Source organism: Prenolepis imparis, unplaced genomic scaffold (genome assembly GCF_030444845.1).
Source record: "Prenolepis imparis isolate NDT839.2.m4 unplaced genomic scaffold, iyPreImpa1.0 SCAF_1, whole genome shotgun sequence".
Taxonomy (NCBI): Eukaryota; Metazoa; Arthropoda; class Insecta; order Hymenoptera; family Formicidae; genus Prenolepis; species Prenolepis imparis.
In genome coordinates, this window is record NW_028141159.1 from 14,280,162 (window position 1) to 14,303,906 (window position 23,745).

Genomic DNA, 23,745 nt, shown 5'->3' on the forward strand with positions numbered 1-23,745 from the left:
GAAATTTACGCAAAGCCGCCACCGGAAACGGCCGGAAAATAAGGCAACGAACCATTGGGAACCTCGCCTAGAAATTTTACTGATTAAAGTAATCTGAAACGAGAATTCCAAAACTACTAATGTAATTTCATAATTGCGCGTTACGTATTATTTCTTTTATTTTATATAAGCTTAATCAAAGTTATTAATTAAATAAAAAAATTCTGTAAATATGAAAATAATATATTATATTTTATATATTAACATTAAAAAGCAAGATTATTACGAAAATATCATTAGAGAAAATTTAGTAAAATATATTCGCGCAAAAATTATTATCTATTCTATTTGATTTAATTTCACGTGAAAGTAATGAAATATTTTATTCGAAAGTGAAATCACTAAACCAAAATACAGAAAGATTTCTGAATAATTGACATTGTTAACGTAATCGATCCCGAAGAGAGAGAGAATTTAAAAGTATTTTAACGAGATAGAACAGAGTAGCTATTATCTTACCGGCGAATCGTTTGGCGTATCTTAATGCGATGTATGCTTGAAAAGCGACAGCCAGTACGCCGTACCAAACGGACCAGAGGCTGTTCACATGACCGCGTGGGCACGTTTCTTTTCTCATCGGTCTTCGTGCTTTCTTCGACTTGGTCGCGCTCGTAGTAACGCCACTCGAGCTTATACTCGACACTACTGGCAGCGGCTTCAACGGCTTCTTACACTTGGCCTGGTTCACATCATTATTGTTCTCGTATCCCATCAAGCTCCCAGTCATCGACATTTTGTTCTGAAACACATAATTAGCCACACTCTTCATATAATAGTTTGACGTATCGTAAATATGTTTTATCAATATTGAACCGAATTTCTTTTGTAATAAAAGACTTATAAAATCTTTATATCGTAACATTAAATATCTTGGTGACTAAGCCACGTAAATTAGAATTATGTGTGTGATTAAAAGAAATGTTTATAATATTTTTAAACAAAGAATACATTTTTTCTTCAACTATTTGCATTCCTGAAACTGAAGCAACTCGACACAAATTTGAAATTCTGCTATCTAAGTTATCGATAAACAGATCAAATATTCTTTTCCTTTACTGTACAATAAAGTTAATTTTATCCAATTATAGTTGAATGTTTCAAAGTATTATAATGATTTATCAGTTCTCAATCTGATTTTTCGTCTCCATTTCAATCATCGCACTCTTTAGCCAATAATTATTCGAACATATCGTAACATATTATCGTGACATTTTATCTCACGAACGACTCGAGTCATTTCCATTTTACTCATTGTCAGCTACACGGGAGTTTCAATGCGTTCCAACGGTTTATCTCTCGTGCGCCATTGAGTCTCTTGAGAGGCTCTTTTCTCCCGTTGTATCTTTCCTTGTTACCTTTCCTGAAGAGAGAGCGAACGGCTCTCCTCGCTCATTCGCGCTTCTCTCCCTCGACATTTCACAGTCACGTTGCGCGAAAGTGTGGAAACTCGCGGATATAGTTATGCTAAAATATTAAGTTAGTACGACGGTTTGTGTGTCTCTCTTCTTTTTAAATATTAAAAAGGATGTGACGCGTGTGAAAGAGAATTCAAAATAATTCCTCTCATATTTCGCATATTTTCCATAGTATTATCTAGAGAGCTTCAAGGATTTGGTATATAGATATATCATAATTTTGAAAAAGCTTTTTCTTTTGCTAAATTTCTTCTTTTTAAAGACATGTGTCTTAATGTTTTTGCAGCAAAATGATCTTACAAAGTGCGCTAAAATTTCTTAAATTCATAAGAGTTGAACAAATACACTGATTTGTTTTCTTTAACGAAAATTTAACGAGTTATTATTACTAAGCGTGTTTAATTGAATAATAAAGAAGTCAAGTTTTGCTATCATGTTTTATTTTTATTACTAAAATATCGATTTTAATTAAATGGACCGTGGCATATTTATGAAATGAGGTGCAATTTGTTTCACCTGGTCGCGAGAGGTCGGAGTATAATTAAAATATAAACGCAATTCCTCTACACAGTTTAGGAGTTACTGTAGAAAAGCACCAGGCACGTCTATACTCATTTTTTCTGTTCAGTTACGAGCCGGGTCAGTCCCTCGCGCTTGACTTCCCTCAGCTTAGGGGTTGTAAAGTGCAAAGTTTTATGATCGTTTTCGTTGGATTCGTTCCGCGATAAAATTTCAAGGAGGGAACGACGACGATGACGACGGTGCGTGCGTGCGAAAAGGCACGTGCGTGACCGTATCAGGGACCTCAGGCGTGTACTCGCCTTCCTGTTTCACGATCTGAGAATTTATAGTCCCGTCGCGTACAACCTACCCGCGAAATCTTCGTTCTATGTGCAATGCAAACCATTCTTTCTTACGTTTGCGAGCATATTCGATATCTGCACTATCATAGGATTGTTAAACAAAATAGAGATACGAATGGATTACTTATTACTTCATAATCCTTTTTAAAACGCATTATATTTATAGTGCATAGTTCAATGCATATAATTTATGATAATTATATCAATATTGTTGAAAAAGAAAATTATAGAAATAATTATGACGCAATATAGATATAAAGTTATAAATATGAACAGTGCTATTTATAGGAATCTATACTGTACAACGCTGGAATTTTCGTGCTTTTCACCTCTTCGTTGAGTCGTTCTCTTACGCGGAAAGTGGAAATATTAATTAGCATCCAGACGAATCCACATTACTCGCTAGCTTCAAAGGAAGTGTCTGCGCTTTATAAAAGACCTTTTATAGATGAGTGAGAATTCACAAGAGTGCGTTTGAATAGGATGATCGATAAGATTTTTTAAAAATAGCATCGTACAATTAACGCGTTTAGATAAACTCCATGTTAGAAATAAATTTTATTATAGTTAACGTTTATTTATATATTACACATTATTGCATAACTGGCTGTTTTTATAGATATCTTTTATAGATAACTTTTATAGATAACTATTTTATGAATAAATTTTTCTTATATAATATTTTATTTCCGAAAAACCGTGCATGCTGTATTTTCAAATGTATGTTTCATCATATATAATCTCGTATAAAAACACGAAAAATAACAATCACTGAAAGTTATTATCAAAAAGAGAGAGGGAGGGGGAAGAAAATATTTTATTGTAATTATATTTAAAACATTTTATCAAGTTAATGAGGAAACTCTTCAAGAACGTTTTTCACTTTAAATATGCAGTAAAATATTAGCTCTTTGACTTGTACAGTGTTATCGAAGTGATAGAAGCCGCTTAAAATTAGCTTTTTACACTTGAAAGATTATGAAAAGTCGCTACCAGATTTCGAAAATCTTTCACTAAGTCCACTGAATTGTCGTGGAAGCGTGAAATCCTTGCGCACTCAACTAAAACTTTCGTTCTAGAATCTGGTTGGGCGGAGGATTAAAAAAATCTGTGATTACGTGTAGTCTGGTTTGAAAGTTCAAATGCACACTATATATAAGTTTAAGTAACGACAAACTGTTTAAGGTGCAATAGTATGATTACTTGTGAGAACAGTAAAGCATTATTTATTTTACTTTAAAATAATAACGGACAATTTGATAATAACTTCATTATTCTCTGTATTGTGTATGTGTGTTTTAATTAAAGTGTATGTATAGAAAAGAGAGAGAAATATTGTTTTTATTTTATTTCTTTTTCAGACTTATCGTATAAATTGCTTCATACACAATATTGCCGGTATGTAACTTGTTATAACATTGTGGATATAATTTCCTTTTGTTTATGCATTTCGTGTACTCTCTTTTCTCGTAGAATTCAATTACAGCGTGTCGATATTTACTACTCGACTTTGCAGTAAAACTTCACTTAGAAACTTTTTTATCAGAAGACTTAGCCGATCAATCGATAGTGCAGGTAATATACACTTTGTTCAAGCATGAAACCGATATTTAAGTTTTACCAAAACTTACCAGATTCTGTCGAGTCTTCTAAAGTCTCGAGTAGGCTTCTCCGCTATAATTGATTCGAAGATTTAGCATCTTTCGTGATGGCAGCACCTAAAACAGATAAAAAACGAATAATTAATAGTAAAATTTTATTTTAATTAAAACAAAATTACGGTATAAAAAACACAATAACGAGAACATTGTAAAAAAATATTATATTGCATCAGGATTTTTAAGGACGAGAGCTGAAATTTGCAAGAGAATAATTCTTCGAAATCAATATTCAAATGCGCATTTGATGCAGTCTTTTGTCTGCATATTCTCATTCATATCTGTATGTATATATACGTGCGCATTTTAATTCTCTCGTATTACTGGTTTACATTGTAAGTATATGTACATTATATATATAAATAAGTAGTAGCTTCATTAATCAGATTGTCTTCATGATGTTGTTTGCATGGGATTAGGTTGTTGTTTGCTGGCTCGTGTTTATCCTGGAACAAGAGTGCTACATCGGGTAGAACTCCGACGTGATTCGCGAGAATCCTTTGTTGATCAATAAAATTTGGTGCTTATATAAGCCGGATAATGAGCTTGCATACGCTTGGATAAGTCGCGTTAATTACGTCCGCATTTATGGCTAAGCATACGGTTAATATAACTTACACTTCGCATTCTCTTTTAGTGTCAAGCGACTTGCTTTATGTACTTATTACACTGTTCATTATCATGACACGCACATATCTTAAAGTTTGCCGCGTGATGTGAATTTTAACGTATCGAGTTTCATCTGGTATAAAATAGATCGACTATAAAATCTTTTTAATCCTTTCACAGATTACTGCTACTGTACACAAGAAAGAGGATTACTTTTCCCTACACGCTTTTATTAAAAGGACATAGAGATGACAGTTGTAAGCTGCTCTAAAGTTTTATCTAATTTCCAAGATTTAAATAATTTTTCAGATCGTTTCCCGTGAAAGTGAAAAATATAGCGAGAGATTAAAGATTACTTTTTGTTATATATAAATGCAATTATTAGAGTGTGTTCGGATTTTTCCCGGGATTACCTAGTGCTTGATAAATACTTTGTGATTTTATCATTACGAGTCAAGTCTGAAATGCAACTCTATGTCTCATCTCTCTTGTTTCTTTTCAATCGTATCATACGGTCGATTTCACAAAGAAAAAGATAACATAGTGCCATTAGTCTGATTACAGTTTCGTATTACGCGGCCTGAACGCCACCTGAGCTTTTCTAGGATGGTGTTTGGTCATTGTGTTTTCTGGTAGCTCGGAGTTGAGAAAGGTAAGCTGGTATAAGAAGGCACAAAACCGCGAGTTCATTAATTTTATCCCTCGAGGCAAACCTCGAACCACACAAAGCATGGCCGTGAATTAACGCGATGCACAATACGAATAAAAATCGAGAAAATGGGCGAGCTCTGAATGGATATTATGCAATAACAATTCCGTTCAAATACAGAGAGAATAATTTTTAATCTCTGCTTTTAAAGGAAGCATTTTATTCTGCGTTAATTAATCAAATCAAGATCACAGTCGAATCAATTTAGCTGAATTAAGTCCTACGTTAAATTAATTCCACAAAAATAATGCAATGGAAGTTAGTACTCGTTCATTGTCACAACAATGTAACGAACTATTTATTTTATAACGTTATCATTATTATTGTTATCATTATTACACAGTTTCGTTATCGATACGGTAAGAAAAAAAAGTCACAAATTATTATATTTTGTCCGTAGACAATAAACGGAATAAATATGTATACATATACGATATTCATATATACATATATGCATGTTTCTTTAACCTTTGTATATTCTCCTCAAACATCAATCAATTTTTCCGATTTCCATTAGTGCTAATTGAATGTTCTTTCTCTCTCACTCTCTCTTTCTCTTCCTTTCTCTTTCGTTTAAATTATCAAGTGCATTTCAGAATAAAGAGATAAATTTTAATGATATATTCTACGCTTAATTTCAAATTTCTCTTAAAATAAGAATGTTTGAAATTATTAATCACTGAATTTTCATGTATTATTTGCAATACTTATTAATCACAATTGCGATCCTCATTTTCCATTTTGTGTAACAAGAGATAAAAATATCAATCCCACGAGCGAAAGCAAAAATAATTAAATAATCGATTCCTCGGCGTGATCATTATTATATAATCAGGAAATATAAGAAATTATCGTGATCCTTTAAATCAATCCCAGCCTCTGTAAAATTCCTGCGTATTCCTGCCGAGTCTGAGCTCGCCGGTAATTACATATCATTCGCAATAAATCAAAGCTGTGCACCGCCTGGCATTAATTATCCATCAACTCGAAACGATTCTGCACGCAGAGTGATAAAAACTTCCGTCACGATGAGAAAAATGTCTATTTCAATAAAATGTTCGCACGACGCTGATTTATCACCCATTACTCAAATTGTGACACGTGTTACAGATACGTGTGCTCGTAAAAATCAAGATACGAAGGAGATCAAGATAAAAAATGTTATCGAAGAGATCACAACGCTATAAATCTCGAGGAACACAGCCTCGCGCGTAATCTTTCATGTCAAATAGAACAAGTGTACATTCGTCGAAGATATTTAATGAGAAAATATGTTATTTCATCCTTATATTTCATCCCTTTCGCTCGCCTCCTCCTTTTTGTCTCTTTGACGCTAATGTAAATATTAAATTAAGCAAGTTTACAACTATCAGAGTGTTCATATATAAGTTAAATTACGTTTACGTCAGGATTTACAGTGTTGACTATTCATTATTGGATATTGGTGCCGGGTTTCATGGCGCAACGAATGAACAGGCAGTCTTTTGTAATGCCAATCAATCTATACATTTTATCGTTTTCAATTAATAATCGATTATAAAGCAATTATTCAGAAATGCTCGTATAAGAAATATTCAATCTTTTACATTTACAAATAATATTACTATAACTGAATCTAGAAATTCTTAGCAATCATTGCGAGGATCGGTGGTTTTTATAACAAAACTTTCTTTGCTATTACGATATCGAATCGACTAATTCGATAAAAAGAGAGAGAAAGTTTATCTTATATACAAAAGTTGGAAAACTTCGAAAGCAGAAAAGTTTAACTTTCAACGCAGCAATTTGCTGTAAACAGGATTCCTGATCTAGATAAAATAATCTCGCGGGGATAATTTATTCCGCGCGACATACTCGTGCGGCAAAATGCGAAATTCTCAAGTTAGCGCGCGCGAAATCATTCGTGTGCAAAGATTATTCGCATCGTGCGCTTTTCTGCATACATATATAAAGGCGCCGGTGTCTGTCGTTCTCGTTCGCGTGAGAAAATGAAAATTGTGATTAATACGCGCCCGCGCTTAACATGGCGCCGTTTGTATCCCGGATGAGTTATTGTACGGCAAGATATCCGGGGAAACCCTATTATCTCGCTGGAAGGAGTGAAAATTCGAAGACAGAAGGTCGAGATGGATTTCGGGCTTCGCTATTTTGCCGAGTTTGCGGCTTTCTCTTCCGCGGGAGAGCGCCGTTTTCCTCCTCTTATTCCCTGTGTTCAGTTCATCTTCCGAAAGTCGCTCTTATTTCGGTTCCTACAAGCAATCGTTTGTCAGGTCCGGTCTGGTCAAAGAAAAATCTTCTATTACCTGGGATATAACGCGCGTGATCCCTTATGATTAAAGGCCGGAGGAAATAAAAAGATGGACCGAATGTGATTCTATATGGAGTTATAAAACATAATAAAATATATATTTAAATATTTAGAAAAGTGATACTTAAATCAATAATTTTCGCAAGTTATCATATGTATATAGAGTAATAAATAAATATTTTGAGAACATCCCTCGCAAAGTTATGCCGTAAAGTCAAGTTGTATAATTATTATCGCGTATCATAACGTCGCCGGGCTTATACTTGAGATGATATATTTCCCGTGGGGAAGGATAACCCGCAAGTCCATTATCTCGACGGAAAGCGTGAAAATTCGAAAGCAGAAATTGGGATGAGTTTCGGACTTTCGTCGAGCTTGCGGTTCCGCACACGCAATAGCTTTCTTCTCCCTCCCCGTCATCTCCTCGCCTGTTTTTCATGACGTCTGTCTTTCCCATGCGGGCCCGCCGAATTCAACACTGCCACAATTTAAGGAAAGAAGAAGCGCACGGGAAAGAGAGACTGATTTCGAGAGATTTGGAAGCTTGCGGAGAGAGAAGCTTAAAGCGCGCCTCCCGCAAGCGGGAAACGCTGATTCGGAATTCTCTCTCTTTCGGTGGGGACACGAACGCGGCGGGGGAAGCGATGTGGTTAGAAGTTTTCGAGATTGTTTGCCGTGCTAGTCGGAATATAAATCGGGCTTAACTCGTCGGTTCCCTTTTCGTATGGTTAGGCAAATGTGGCTTTTACGAGCGCCGGTAAGAAAACGAACGTTTTTAATTCACTCGGCATTTCATTTCTCTCCACCGCGTTGTCTAAATTCAGCAAAAGAAGGTAGACCATCTTCCGTCCCGGCTGCATTTCTGATGTCGGTGTATAGTTTATATATTTTCATTTAGTTTATTTGATATTAATGTATTAATTTGGAGATTTTATTTTTTATAACTTGTGGCATTTTCTTTAGGCGGAAATTTTATTTTATTCTTTGTAAAATTATTACTGTTTCAGCGGAAACTGTTTTTATTTTATTGAGATAATTGATGTAAAAAGAAGATAAAAATTGAATATTAACATTTTACTAAACAAAACAAAATTCTTTATACTATTTTAAATGAATACATATTTTTTTATCAAACATCCAAATTTTATTATTTTTATGAAACCGATAGTTTTTTTATCTATCGATAAAGATTTTGCTGCGCATATAACTCGACAGAGATGCATTCGATAAAACTAAAGATGCGCTTCGCGCCTAAAATGTCAGATTTTATGGATAGGAGGAATAATCCTCAAGAGAACGTGCAAAGAATAGAAAGGAAGAAGGGCGCCAGAGTTGATGGAGAAATGTGTATGGTCTGACCCGGGGAGATAGTTATACTTATGGTATCCATTTATGGGCGTCGTCGATACGTCGTCGTATTCCACGGTACGGTTCGCGCACAAATGATCATGCACATATGCACACGCACACGTATCAAAGAAAGGAGCTGCACAAAAGGGTCCCGAGGCGGAGGTGGGGCTGAACCGTGATAATTCTAGTGCCCTTACCGTCACGACCCATCGTTCGGAGCCCTCGAGAGCCCCTCGCCGAGAGGTTAACTGTTGCCCCTTTTCCGTACGGCAATGCACATCGTTTGACGGACTTGCGTTAATTGGGCTCGGTTGAGCCCGACGAGGACGACCGATCGAGGACGAAATAGCTTCACTTTCGATCGCGTACTCGATGATGCCGGTATAATCGAGAATATTTGTATCCACTTCCATTTCAAACAGTACAAGACTCTACAAAATGATTTGACAAAAAGCAACGCGAAATAGACAATAAAAATGAATAATGTATTAATAATAATAATAAGAGGCTCTAGTTTGTGATATTCTATTTTGTCTTACGATGAATAAAAATATCATTTAATGTACTAGTATTGTACTATTTCTGTTTTCTAATTAAAATAGCATATCTATATTTCAAATAAAATTTTTAATTACACAACAATCCTTTCATTAATTTGCAGATTAAATGTTTTCCGGTTCCAATCAAGAAAACAATCGGTTATTGCATATCCCGTCAAATGTCTCATCAAATCATTAACACCCAAATCATTAATAATTTTGCTACTTTGGTCTCGACGCAATAAAACTTCATGAAATATGTGCGTTCGCCCTTTCTTTTAATTAAAAATCCAGGGTATCCTTTCCGCGATATAAGGATAATAGCGTACGCGGCCCTAGTCGTTAAGAAACGGCAGCACCGACATTAATTATCTCGCGATGCTCTAGTGAGGGTAATGCAAACATCATTACAAAATAATAGTACACAGTGTAGCACATTATATAAAATTTGTTAAATGTTGTCAGTGTTTTCCTTATCTTATATTTATTTTTAAAAATTTCACGATTAAAAAAATATTCGATGACACTGAGATATATGCATTTGAGTTTAGTTAAGATTTAAATAAAGTATTACATATGTACGTTCTAAATATATCAGTTTTTATTCTCAAAAACTAAGCAATTGATTGATGTATTTCACGAAACGATCAAACGCATTAACGCTCCATTAAAGCTGTTCACACCTGCTCGCGATCGATACAAGTTCTACGTAGGGGTAGACTAGCAAAATACCCTCCTACGAACAGAAGACTAGCAGCAGTAAAAGAAAAAAAAGAGGAAAAGATTACAGAGGAGAGCGGAAAATATACGTCCTAAAGTTAGACTTGAAAAGCAAAATGAAAATTAATCCTGAGGATCTCATTAACGTTGTTCTCTGCAGACGTGCATGTCGAAATTACATTCAAACTATAGCAAACGAAGAAATGGAATGAAATAATCCGCGAATCGAGTCAGGAAAACGGAAATTGAGGAAGTATGATATAGCGTGAACTCGACCGTTTGTAAGTGTAAAAGGATTAAGGAAAGGTGAAAAGGGGGAGCAACGAGGGTTGACATAATAGCAAGAAGATGGAGTTAAAGTCATAGAACGTAGAAGTTTGAGCGATCAATTACGTTAAGTTGCTACCCTAATCCTGAGTTTCGTAAGTTATACGGTAATAGTGGGACAGATATCTTGCAAAATTTACACACTATTACAAATTCTTGAAACTTATGACGGAATATTTTCAGCCACTCGGTAATCCTGCGCGTGTTGTATACATAATCATAGTTTTAGTAAATATAGAGGAAATTATTTAGAAGGTGTGTTGATACAACATTTTATGCTAATTGTATTAAGTTAGTTTGTGCAATATAAATTTATCAATATTTTTCGAGAATGCAGCGCATTATATATGATGTAGATATTTGCGGTAAATTTTCCAATAATTCAATCGAAACTTTATTAACAGCTCAATGCGTGATAAAATTACATTATTTCGTTATAGTTATCAGAATATTTATTATTGCATATTCAATTCAGACAATAAAACAAATTAATTTATAGTATATGGAATCAATATACATATATGTATATGTACGCGTATAATATCAAAGTAATTTATGCGTTGAAATGTTATATACACTCGTCAACAAAATTAACGCATATGTATTTTAAGTCAAAATTTCGCATAATTTCAAATAAGCATAACTCCGCTAAAAATGATCGGATTTGAAAAATTTTTTTCAAAGTACGAAATTTTTTAGAGACAAAACACGTCCTTACTTTTGAAGCAGTGGCGTACGAGGAGGGAAGATAAATTAAAAATCTGACGAATGGTTTTTAAAGTAGAGACTTCAAGCTTGACAGTGAAAAAAATATTTTTCAAATCCGATCATTTTTAGCGGAGTTATGCTTATTTGAAATTATGCGAAATTTTGACTTAAAATACATATGTGTTAATTTTGTTGACGAGTGTAGTATAAATGTAAATTATTTCAATTTATATATTTATATTGATAATTTTATAATTATCGATAAATGTTAAATTATGATTGTCGCTTCTTTTTCGTTCGACGAGTCAATTAACGCCCATGTAACTATATATATTATCCGTTTGATAGGAAAACCGCATGTACGAACATTTCGCTCATAGCATATGAAAGAGGTTAATAGATATTTGACCTCGCGGTTTTGGCACGGCCAGCAGTAACCACTGTAGTCATTTGACTCTCCATTTGCCTTCTGAAAGAGCGACACGTGAAGGGTCGAAAGATCAAGGCTCGTCGATTCGTGTTGCTAACGTGCGATTTGCATTTACCATGCGTTCTCATCGTAATGCAAGAAGATTCAAACTCTCGTTTTGTACATACATTATATAATAAATTGAGAATCGTTATTAAAATTAAGAATATCATGATAAAATATATTTATAAAAATCGATGCATTTCTTCAGTATTTAAATTTATACATATTAATTTAAAAAATTGCATATAAAAAAGATTGCAAAAATATTTTCTTGCTTCTTTGTTTTCTTCAATATCACGATATTTTTATAAATTGGTTTGTGCTTAATCTTACTTAGCGAATTTTTACTTGATCGTACAAGCAGTTATATTTATGTTTCATTTCGCGATAATGGCTCGTGAATTTTAATACCATGTGTTATATAAGAGGATCAACATGGACGTAGACACGTGTAATTTAGTTTGTTTGAAGCGACGTGGCGATATAACAAGACCATGTTTCTACAAGAATATATTTGAGCTTATACTTAGTGGTTAGAGAAGGGTCTGATCTGTGATATTGGTCTTTCAAATCCAGATTCAACACCTAGACTAGCCTTAAACAAAACATGTCAAACAAATTTGTATATCAGATCAAATTTGTATATCAGATCAAATTCATCGATCAATTCGTTAGTGTTAACTGTTATATCTGTACATCTATGACATCTAAATGAACCACAAATAAGAAAATATATAATTAAAAAAATAATATATTATATAATATAATGTGCAGAAACAACGCGCTCATTATTTCTCTAAAATACACGTGATAATGCATCATAATTACAGAAGAGTCTTTGATAAACGTAAGATTACTGCATATCTGTCATAAAGCATATACGTTAAACGGAACATTTGCATTATTACAGCGGGATTTATATTTTACGCGAGTTAATTTCCTCGTCTGACAAATGTAAATGCTAATTATTCAAGTTAAGCGGATGTTAACAAGCATTTTTTATAATTTCGAGAAAATTAGAGAAACTGGCACAATTTTTTTCCGCTACGAATGAAAATGAAAACCAGAGCAAAATAAATGAACGACTAGGAGGAAAAAAAGGACCGTATGCAACTCGCCGACGTAGTCGCGGAAAACTGCCGGCAGTGTTTTTCAGGCACACTCGAGGCTGTCCGTTCCGCGGGCTCTCAATTTTTCTCGTCTCTTTTTCTTGGCTACAGAGAGCGAGAGACGTTCCAGGATGAGCCAGGTCAAGTTCACTCCAACCCCCTACGACTCTCTCGGACGGCGAGCATTTTTCGCCGGAAATCGCTTTAAAAATGCCCGTCTAAAATAAAACTGTCGCCGGCAAAAAGTCCCTTTCTGAATTAAGAGAAGAAATTCGAACGACCTCAAAAATCAAGTCGAGTTTATGCGCTACGTGCATTCGCAATTTGGCACATATACAATATAAGGGAGAGAAGCAATTAAAATCTTTCTCTCTCTCTTTCTCTTTCGTGGTATATATTGTTCGCGTCCTGAGCGCGCTATGTGTCGCAAGTCGCAATGCAGTGTTCCAATTTCCATATATATGGAGCAGAGACTTACATAGGGATCTCATAAAAACTTGTGTACCAGAATTATATTTTATATTTCGAATTTAATTCACTATAAGATCGAACGTTTCATATCTAGTGTTCTCTAATTAAATGATGTACTTCCAATCGTATTACATATATTGATTCCGGTAGCGTTTTGCGAGTAGAAGTTTCTTCTTTCTGCAACTCCTGTGAATGCAGAATGAATGCCTTACTTCGTGAACGTCTAACTTCGCTTCAGCTTTCCACTTTGCGCTTTGCATTTTCATCTTTATCGCGTTATAAATAAAACTTACAAAGAGAGGCAAGAGAGAGAGAGAGAGAGAGAGATGCGAAGTGCTGAAGCGAAGAATCGCAAAGGGGCGTCTCGCGAACTAGTAAGACCGAGTTCTCGCAAGTCGAGGCCGTATTCCTTCTTCGTTGAGGATCATGAATCATACTTATTCGGCATCGATATACTCGGATAGAAGTAGTTTCACGAAGAGAAGAGGAAGGAAAGAAAAGAGGGAGATTGGCGATGAAGGATCAAGTAATCCCGCGCGAAGGGGAGACCTTGCACTCGACATTCAATGGGTTACCCCGTATACACTCGTGCGTAGCGACAACGAAATCGCATTTGCGCGATGACAAAGGCGACAAATCGAAACTCGCGTAAGCTCGCCCACGCCAGTCGAGTCGCATTAAAGCGAGATAAGATGAAAGATCGCGTGGCTCGGTCGTCCCTCGGTATGTCGACTAATGAGGGCGTTTTCCCCGTGGGAGGACGCAAACGTAGATGAGATTCGATGTCGATAAAGTTTGTCGCCTCACCGCGTTCGATACTGCGAGTAACTGGAAACACGCTTACCGATAATGGACGTGGATTAAGATCGATGCATACCGAAACATCGGTCACGCGAATTGCGCATATGGTAACAGACGGTCCGTTTCGAGAGTTACGACGAGTAACACGATTACCGGGTACTCCTAATCGTGTGATACCCGTTTTGCGAGGGTCGTCTATTGAGTTGTAAGTTCCACAAGAACAGAGATACGTTTTAGTCACGTGAGTTCGGACACAATGCGCCCCGGCATGAATCACCCGTAGAAACATGCGATGATTCGTTCGCTAATGCTGGATAAACGAATCTGCCGTACAAATTGAGGAGCATTTATAATCAATGAAATACGAAATGTTCCGAAAGAGCGTTTTAACTATTCACTACGATATTTTAAGGATATTCAATTATGCTTGACATTAACCGGGAATAACTGAGTATATAAGAGTTATTTTAACCATAGCGCGCGCCGATATACACCGAAAATAATATTATTTTTATGTTTACTCGATTCGACTCGCAATATATCTTTGCGTCTTTCAACTCGTATTTTATTGTGTTATAAATCACTGTAAGGGAGTGTCGCCGCATAACGTGACGTCCACTATCGCGTCCTATATAATTGCAGACAGCTACACACGTCGTACGATAAGTCGCAGAATATCGCTGCGAGCCAAGTCCGACTGTTTGGACATTATTAGCTCACCGATATTGTTATCGAAACAGCTATAACACGTTTCCGATTTACAATCCTGACGTTGAGTATCAACCGGTCACTACTCTCACGTCTACAGACTACTTGGATAACGATTACGATTGTATTTCTATTTTGTACCTTTATTGGCAACGTATGTATCGCGATTTCCTTACGTTGACAAAATATTTTTGAATATTTTGATGTTATAAAAAATTTATTGAAATATTACTCTTTTGCTAATAATGATTGATTTTGCTTACTTACAATTAGTTTTAAATGTCATTTTGAGATGTTTACATTAAGGACGATATAAAATATGTATTGCATTTGAATTATCTGGATTAATTTTACAATGTTAATATATTTCGAGAAATCTTTGCGCATACTTCAAATTATCAATTATATTCGTTATAGTTCGTTGCAAATATAAATTTGTGTAAATGATTTGAAAAATTTTTATCTCGAGTTACGGAAATATGTCATTACTCAGCACTTAATTATTATTATATTAAATTGATTATAAAAATTTAATTAAACAAATAATATAAAAATCGAAAAGAGAAAAAAGAACGCGATTCTTGCGTATAAACTGAAACATGTTCCATTTGTATGCAATCGATTGCCATACAAGCTGTTGCGGATACGATTTTTCCGCTTTCTATCGGACAATGCTGTTGCAAGATATTACAAATTGCAATTGTAGTCGTAAGCCGACTCTCAGAAAACTTTGCATCGCAATCAAATAAGGTTGGGATACGATCTATTTTCGAAATCGTTCTGGTGTGATTTCCATGAATATGATAAGCAATCTTAGCGTGACATATTTGCGCAGTCCGCCACTTTACAAGATCGCTTGACGTTACTGATAAGCACTAAGCTTTGTATGCTTTCAAAGTAATAGTTGCATGACGGAAACAGACAGAAAAAAGATCGCGATAAAAGTCTGAAAAGCAAGGTAAGCCATATGTTGCATAATAGAGGCTGTTTCTGGAATATATGTGTATTTATAAGGTAATAAAACGGCAATTAATTTGTGATATTCTTCAAACAACTTGCATTTGAGTTGTATGAAAATGTAATCAAAATCTTACATATCTATCTTGTAGGAAATTCTTCTTGAAAATTCAAGTATAATGTAAAAAGCCGTATTATTAAACCGCAGGGAGTATAGTAAAGATGATTGTCTGCGAGCAAATAAAAATGTTAAAAGGAACATGAAAGCCGACTATGCAAAGTACCTAAAGAAGCATCTAATTTATGAACACCATGATGGTCCGTAGAATAGACGTGCATATATCACGCAGTAGAAAAAATTGCGTCATGCAAACTTAAAGCAAACCATAAGAAAGAGAAAAATGCAAAAATGCACAATAAAACTTGAGATTTTTTTCACATCGGACATTATATGTTATTTGCGTCCTGCACAAATGTGCTGTTACATTTCTGAATTAATTCACGAACAATATCGTCTTTGAAAAACGATGTTTTAACTCAAAGCGTGAATGCAGAGCAAAATTCACATTAGTTGCTTATAATCAAAGAGATAATTTGCGCGTATATAAGGTATCTAAACTATAATACTATATATAGACGAACTTGAGTAAACGAAGAATAACGAATTACCTCCGCTTTTCATTAATCATGCTTTACGTTAATATACAAAGTGGTAGTTTCTATATTCCACGCGTATAACATCGAGGTGTAGACGCTAGTTTCAAATGTGCGCTTTAAAACCCATCTCACGCCGCCGTTGATGGACTCATTAGCAAGGGATTCTTCGTTTACTTCCACCCTATCGATTCTCCTCTCCTCGTTCGTGCGGCTACAAAAGGCGTCGCTCTTGGCGGCGCCTTTCTTAATTGATTATAAAATTGCGACGCGGTCTCTCTCGTCATCGATGGATTATCCGTTGGGAATTAAATCGATGATTCATTGCGGGTCTGCTCGCTCTCGCCTCCTCCCAGAGCGAGAGACTCCCCTTTTGTCCCGGCCGAGTCGATTTCCGCGGAATAGATAGCCCGGAAGAAACGCGAGCGAGCGAGCGAGCTTCTTCTTCCTTCCGTAGATAGGTAGGCACGTAAAATGTCCATCTATTTTCCACGACGAAAGCTTGCGCGATTCCGGCGACATTCCGACCTTTTACCGCGACGTCGGTGTTTCCTCCGGATACTCACTTCGCTTCGAATGCAAGTCCACGCACGCGGGTAATTGTAGTTTTCGACATGTCGGAGGGGAGAAGAGAGTGCACACACGGAAGGGAAAGCGCGAAATGATGATTGATCGTGTGTGCGAGTCGCGTGTGTTGCACGAAGGAGAAAACTTCTAGATGGCTGAAAGCGAATTCGCTTCACTTTCGACGGTCATCCCAAATAAATCATTCAACGTATGAGGAAAGTGTGAAATAGTGATAGTCACGGTGCTTTGCGAAGACATTAGCGAAGAAAAAAGTTCACTTTTGCCTGTTCTAAATTATTTTTATATAAATTAAATTTTTGAAGTGAGAAGTTTTTTTTATCTTCAACATAACATTTACATTATATTTTTTTCTTATCAACTTAATCGAATATAACTAAAATAATTAAAAACGATAAATTTTTTCGCAAGTTCTTTTGCAGATTTTTCAGTTTATAATTTAAGCCTACTTCAAATACTTACATTATTAATAAATAAATGTTCTATTAATTTTTCTTTCTTGAGCTTCAAATAATTGAAATTCTATTATATTAAAATTTCAGAGTTCAATTTTCTTCTGCGCGATGTTTTCTCAAGCACTTGAAATGCAAAGCGAAAAGAGAACCATATTACTTTCGACATATCACGACATACCCCTGTGAAAGAATTGGTCCCATCGCCAAATCTGCGTTACCCTCTCTAGAACGTAGCGCGGTGAATGGGAAATCGTCCTTTCGAAATGCGTGGCTCGTTTTCCACAAAATTTCAAGTCCCGAGTTCGCGCGCGGGAAGGGTTAAACGTTTATCCCTCTTTTGTGACGTGCTTCGTCTCTTCGCCACGCTCTGTCACTCGCGTGAATAAGCTAAGGTGGCAGAGGGGCGAGATGACGAGAAGGAAGAAGAGTAGCAGTGGCACAGCAAGGAAAGGGGGCAGCAACCTCCTAGGATCTTGAACATTACGAGAGGGAATTGCCGGAACGTGAGGGGCTGTAAAGTGCGTGACACGCGTGACAAACGCACTCGGATTAAATGCCGGCGCTCGAACTGCCTTTCCGCTTTTGAAAGATGCCAAGGAGTCATCAGGCTCTATACAAATGATTATTCCGCGCCAACAAGGAGTTTGAGATTTAAGGATTGAAATGTAGGAATTTGTAAAGAGTTCCAAGTGTTAATTATCTGCGTTCAATCTAGATAAAAGGTTCAAAAATAGAAAGAAAAAGAATGTAAATATAGAATTTTTATATGCATAAATTAATTATTGTGTGAATATAATCTTAATGTATTCTCATTTTCACACAAAGTTTATTTTTTTGTATTTTAAAATACGATGTAATAGCTACACAATCTGTAACACACATTTATATATATATTATATTATATATTAAGATTTATATTCACACATATATTATATATTAACTTTTTAAGATTTATATATATATATATATATATATATATATGTAATAAATGAATGAAGAGATTGTTTTCTATAGTGCAGGTTTCTTATATGTATTGTAATTTTCTTAATGATGGGATAATCCGAAAGCTCCTTCACATCGTCTTTTCCGAACAGCACATGGATTTTCTTTTCGTCGCCGACGGCTTTCATGAAATAATAAAATCTCCTCTCTTGTATCAAAGCCTGGAAGCCTGAAGAAATGATATAAATCCACCGTCAGTGTGTCTTTCGTTTCTTCGTAGCTTCTCGTAGCTCTCTTTCACGTAATCTCGAAGATCTCTTTCCCTTGCTTCTATTACGTATATGTTCTTAATGTGGATAAAAGTTTTTATTCTTGTCATCAAGAACAATCCCGACATGCTACATGTCTTAAGCGGTTCACGTATCTTTATCAGTAACGAAAGAAATAACAAATAATTAATAGTAGAAAAAATATAAGACACGCGAAAAAAAGATACAATTATATTTTTGAAACAATTTTGATCAAATTTCCTATAGAGGCAGAACTATTATACTTTATAATTTATAATACATTCTCAAGATTTATATTTGTGTTATTTAAATCTATGATTGTCATGTCAATATAATAATAATTTCTTGAATTAATGTACTTGCAAAGTTCAATTTTATTATATAATTAATCTCATAATAAATCTCATAATAATGATACTTATAATTCCAATGCAATGGATAATATAAAATCAAAGTGATTTTTCGTGATTCTTGATATTCGAAACAAGCCTTCGCTCTTTGGCATATCAAAGTTTCTCTTTGTATGTGTGTGTCTTTATATTTTATTCTTAGTCTCTCTTGAAAGCGAATATGTAGAGCTTTTGCGATTATTTAAGTAGAATTTCTATTCCGTTTTATGTCGTCCAGCATTATTTCGGTAGAAGAATAATAAGAGAAAATGCGATGCTTCGATACCTCAGAAACTTTCAAAACGGCAAAACTCGAGAAAACTGTCGAGAACAGAAATACGCGAGCCTTTTGATGTCGTATCCGTATTTTCCTCTTTTGTTTTTGCAAGGCATGGTCGTATTCATGGCCTGTATCCGTATTGTGATAATAATTCCTCTATTGGTGTGTTCCAGATTTTGCAAAAAGACATTCAGTAAAGGTAGATTAAAGCCTCCATTCTCTTCCGAGATGATCAGCCTCATTGAACTTATGCTCTATTTACTACAAAAGCATCTCTCTCAACCGAAGATAATAGATTCTTCACTAGATAATAATATTTTAACGATTTTAATAATTTATTAATTTATAGCAATAAATTAGGAGAACTAAAACATATCGACAATAAAGTTTTGAAATAATAAAAATAATGTTTTTAATTACGAGACATTTAATGGCAATTTTCTTATCTAGTTGGTTCAATTACTGTAATTTTATCGATTTTTATAATTTTGCATTTGACATTACTTATAGGTGTAACACTTTACTAATCTTTACATTTCACTAATCTTACTGTCACAGAAAAATAAAAAATAATAAAAAAAATTACAAGTATATCGAAAAGGGAAAGTAATAAAATGAATGCTCTATGTTTTAACAATGATTTACAATTAATTGACAAGGGAAATTGACCCCTTTCCTGCACAGATTATCACTCTTCATAAGAACAAAGATGTATTTTCCGAATCGTTAGTACATACTTCGCGTGACTGTGGAGATCAGACAAGACCCCCTTCAGTACTTTATCTTCGTTACGTCGCTACCGAAAGAATCTCCGACTTTAAGGCTACCTTCTATCATCCCCCTTCTTTTTTTGCCCGCACATCCATCTCACATAACAGGTAATGCACATATTCAACAAATATGTATAGCTTATTCTCAAAAATATACTGCAGACATTCGTCGACAATACTTGTAAAAAAGAGTAGCTTTCTCCAGTTGTACATTTCTTAATTAATATTCATTTTAAATAGCTATTATTAACATATAAATGATTCTCTGCTTTGACTTCGACGTGTCGTAAAGCGTAAAAATCATAATCTAAATATTTTTAAGTCTTGACAGTTACTCATACACGTTTTGACATTCTGCATTTTATGCGAAAAGTTGGAGCTTTACAAACTTATATCAAAGCGTTGACGAGAAAAGTCACGATGTAATTTGTCTGTGCATAAGCTGTAAGAATTATGCATGAATTTTTCCCCAAATGTCATAATTTACGATAGTTTACACAAGGATTAGCGAAAAACATGAAATATGATATTCTAAAAGCGATGCTCTAAAATTTCTGTCGTCTCCTCACAATCGCTTTTATCCCTTTAATAATAATGGTAGAAATATAAATTAGAAGGGTAAAAATTAACGATAATTTTGAAAAAAAAAAAACAAAAAATAACGATCACACGTTTTCGCACGCATATACATATATCCTCTTATACTTGAAGACACATATCTTTATGCTGGGTTATAAAACGGAAGATTGAGCTCCAGAGGCAGAGAGAGCACGGTTCTCCCCTCATGTTGTGATGTAGTTTTCTCGAGGTTATAGGACATTGCCAAGGTCATTGCACGGATCACAGTCACCCGCGCCCTTGGTGCGGAATAATAGATCACAAGCTGCAAGGAATCCTTCTAAGGATTTTCCACCCGACTCCCACGAACCATCTTCTTCCGGCGTCAGTGGTCCGTCCTATGAGTCAGCGTGTCACCATGGCTACAGAACATCCCTCACCCCGGGACGATGGATATAGGTGCGTGTACACAATTTTCACCCTCTCACCCTCCGTGCACTCTCGACGCTTTCGCGTCGCATAGCCGCGTGACCCCTTCGATATCCCGCGACAACCTCATAAATGCGGGATTAATTGCGAGCGTATTTAATTTTAACGTCTGCGCGCGAAACAGCGACCATCCATCTGTCCGCATAATTCTCTGTCCGACAGCGGAAATCGTCAATGCGTAATGCATTCAATTTATTTATGCATCGTAATTGCTTTCGTCTATCCTCATCAATTAAGAGATGGATATTTAGACTTGAAAAGAATGTGACTTGTTGCAATGTAATAATCTTAATGATTGAACGTATTGAAAATAATCAAATATTATTTGCTGTTGCAAGTCACATTGTTGAATATTATATTCGAAATGTAATCGTGTAGGAACTTGCATATTACCACAATTTTGCTACTGCAAGTAAGCACTTTCTAACACGAATTACGATATGTGAATGGAGAGACACTTTATCTGGGCGGTACTCCGACATCGCGTAAATAACATCTTAATAAATACCGTGAGAGAAAAAGAGAGAGAAAGGAAAGATATCGGTCGTGATAATACGGATCTCGCTGCACCAATCTCGTTCCAGCGAGAACTTACTGCCGCCGTATAACAAATCGAGCGTAGTATCGCGTTCTAGAACATTCCTGCCTGATAGAGAAAGTGTCCATTTTCCGTATCCGTACGACTCCGAGGACCAAATGGATCGCAATAATGTCATCGACCGTTACGACACCCTCGTAGAAACGCAGCCTAGGACACTTCGTGTCCCGTTGTATTTCCGCAGACGGATATACAAGTCGTACGAAATGTTATTCAATATTTAACGATTAATTTTCATAATGGCACGGGATCCCCTCAAGTCGCACACAAATGTTTCCGTTTCGGAATATACATACGGGATAATAAACGTGTTTTACCCGAGCAATAAAGAGCAAGTTATCGCGAGAGTAAACAAAGATAAACAATTCCCCATAAATAAAAGATGCGTCTGTCGCTATATCAACAGCATGCTATAAAGAGAATATTACAAAGGCTATGCAATTCATATCGCTACGTTATCCTTACCAAGAATCGCTTGCGAAACGAGTACATTGTAAACATTTAAAACTATTCGCCTCGCGAATAAAAGAGTCAAAGTTTGTGAGCAAATATTTCTTCTCGTAATAACGAGATCTAAAAAAAAAAAACAATTTTTGGCGCAAACAATATTACATTCTCGAGAATATCTTCATGAAAATGTGAATGTTGCGTGGGCTGAAAAATATTATTAGAATTTATATTGTACTTTACACATACACAGCTCTCATAAGAAAAGTACTGGCTTATATATGAAGTACTAGCTTAGCAGACTCTAATCTCAAGGAAATCGATCCGGGAGTCTGAATTGCGATTTCTCTCGATGAGTGACATGCACGAGATAGAATTCTACCTACAAAAAAAAATGTCTAAGGTGATGACACGGTACCCACGTTAACGAAAATTCGTTTTAAAATCTCGAGAGAAGTTTTTTTTTTAATTTGAGGAAATTCATCACTTTATCAATATTAAATGAGAGACAGAGAGAGACACCTTTTCTTAAATTTGAAAAAAATTTCACCGATTATTAATAGATTATTTTTTCTTATCAAATTATTGACATAATTTAAAGAAAATTCACAAACAAAATAATCATAAATCTCATAAATCATAAATTAATATAATAATATTATTTGAATAAAAAATCTAACATTTATATTAATTATATACATATATATAGTCTCTATTACATTCCTTTGATGTTTATAAGATCAAAGATTCCATCAGTAACAAGCAAAACGAATTTCGATAACTGATATATTCGATGTCCAAAGTACATTTTACATAATAAATGTATATATCTTTTTTGCTTCTTTAAATCCTCTATAACAGCCAATATCTTAAGAGCCCTCGTCGGAGCTCTTCCCCAATATTGAATCATTATTATATGTTTATTTCATCGTTTACTCGCCTCTTCGGCACCATAAAAATAAATGTTTTTAGATATCTCGTAAGAGACAAGTCATTCCTCTAATCTTAAGAAAATCGATTTCAACGAGTCTCACAAACTTCTTGTCCGTAAGTGCAAGAAGCTGTCAGCGTTTATCTTTTTAATTGATAGTGTTGCTATAAAATGTATCAACCGAACAAGAAATGTTATTAATCAAATAAAAGTTATCTCAGAGAAAAACATATATTTTTAATAAAAAAAAAAGTAGCAAATGTATCACGTTATCTGAAATATTAATAATAATAATATTAATAATACTTAAACTTTATTTATTATCTCTATTTATCTTTTTCAGTTGAATTCAATATTAATGTATTATTTTAAAGTGTATATTTTTATGAATATTATTTTTATATTAATTATATATATTTCAGAATAAATATAAAAAGTAGATATATTTATTAGAAAATGTGTGCTTTAATTAATAAGCAATTAAGAAAAGACTTATGTGCACATGTTCACTTACAGAGATCGAAAACTTTATCGCATGTCGTTTTACGATTTATGACACGACACACACAAACACACCACGATATATTTCTATAT

The 23,745-nt window shown here is 34.9% G+C and overlaps 1 protein-coding gene across 4 annotated transcripts in view; it reads right to left on the reverse strand.

The window, feature by feature from the left end:
- The window catches only part of Tinc (transmembrane protein tincar), a 122,972-nt gene that overhangs the window by 40,225 nt on the left and 59,002 nt on the right, over positions 1–23,745 (reverse strand). For all 4 annotated transcript variants that reach the window (XM_083051093.1, XM_083051254.1, XM_083051009.1 and 1 more), the window contains 2 exons: positions 3,949–4,035; positions 499–778 (listed from right to left, as the gene is read on the reverse strand). In XM_083051093.1, coding sequence (XP_082907219.1) covers positions 499–772 — 274 coding nt within the window. In that variant the 5' untranslated portion in view covers positions 773–778; positions 3,949–4,035. The remainder of the gene's footprint in view (positions 1–498; positions 779–3,948; positions 4,036–23,745) is intronic.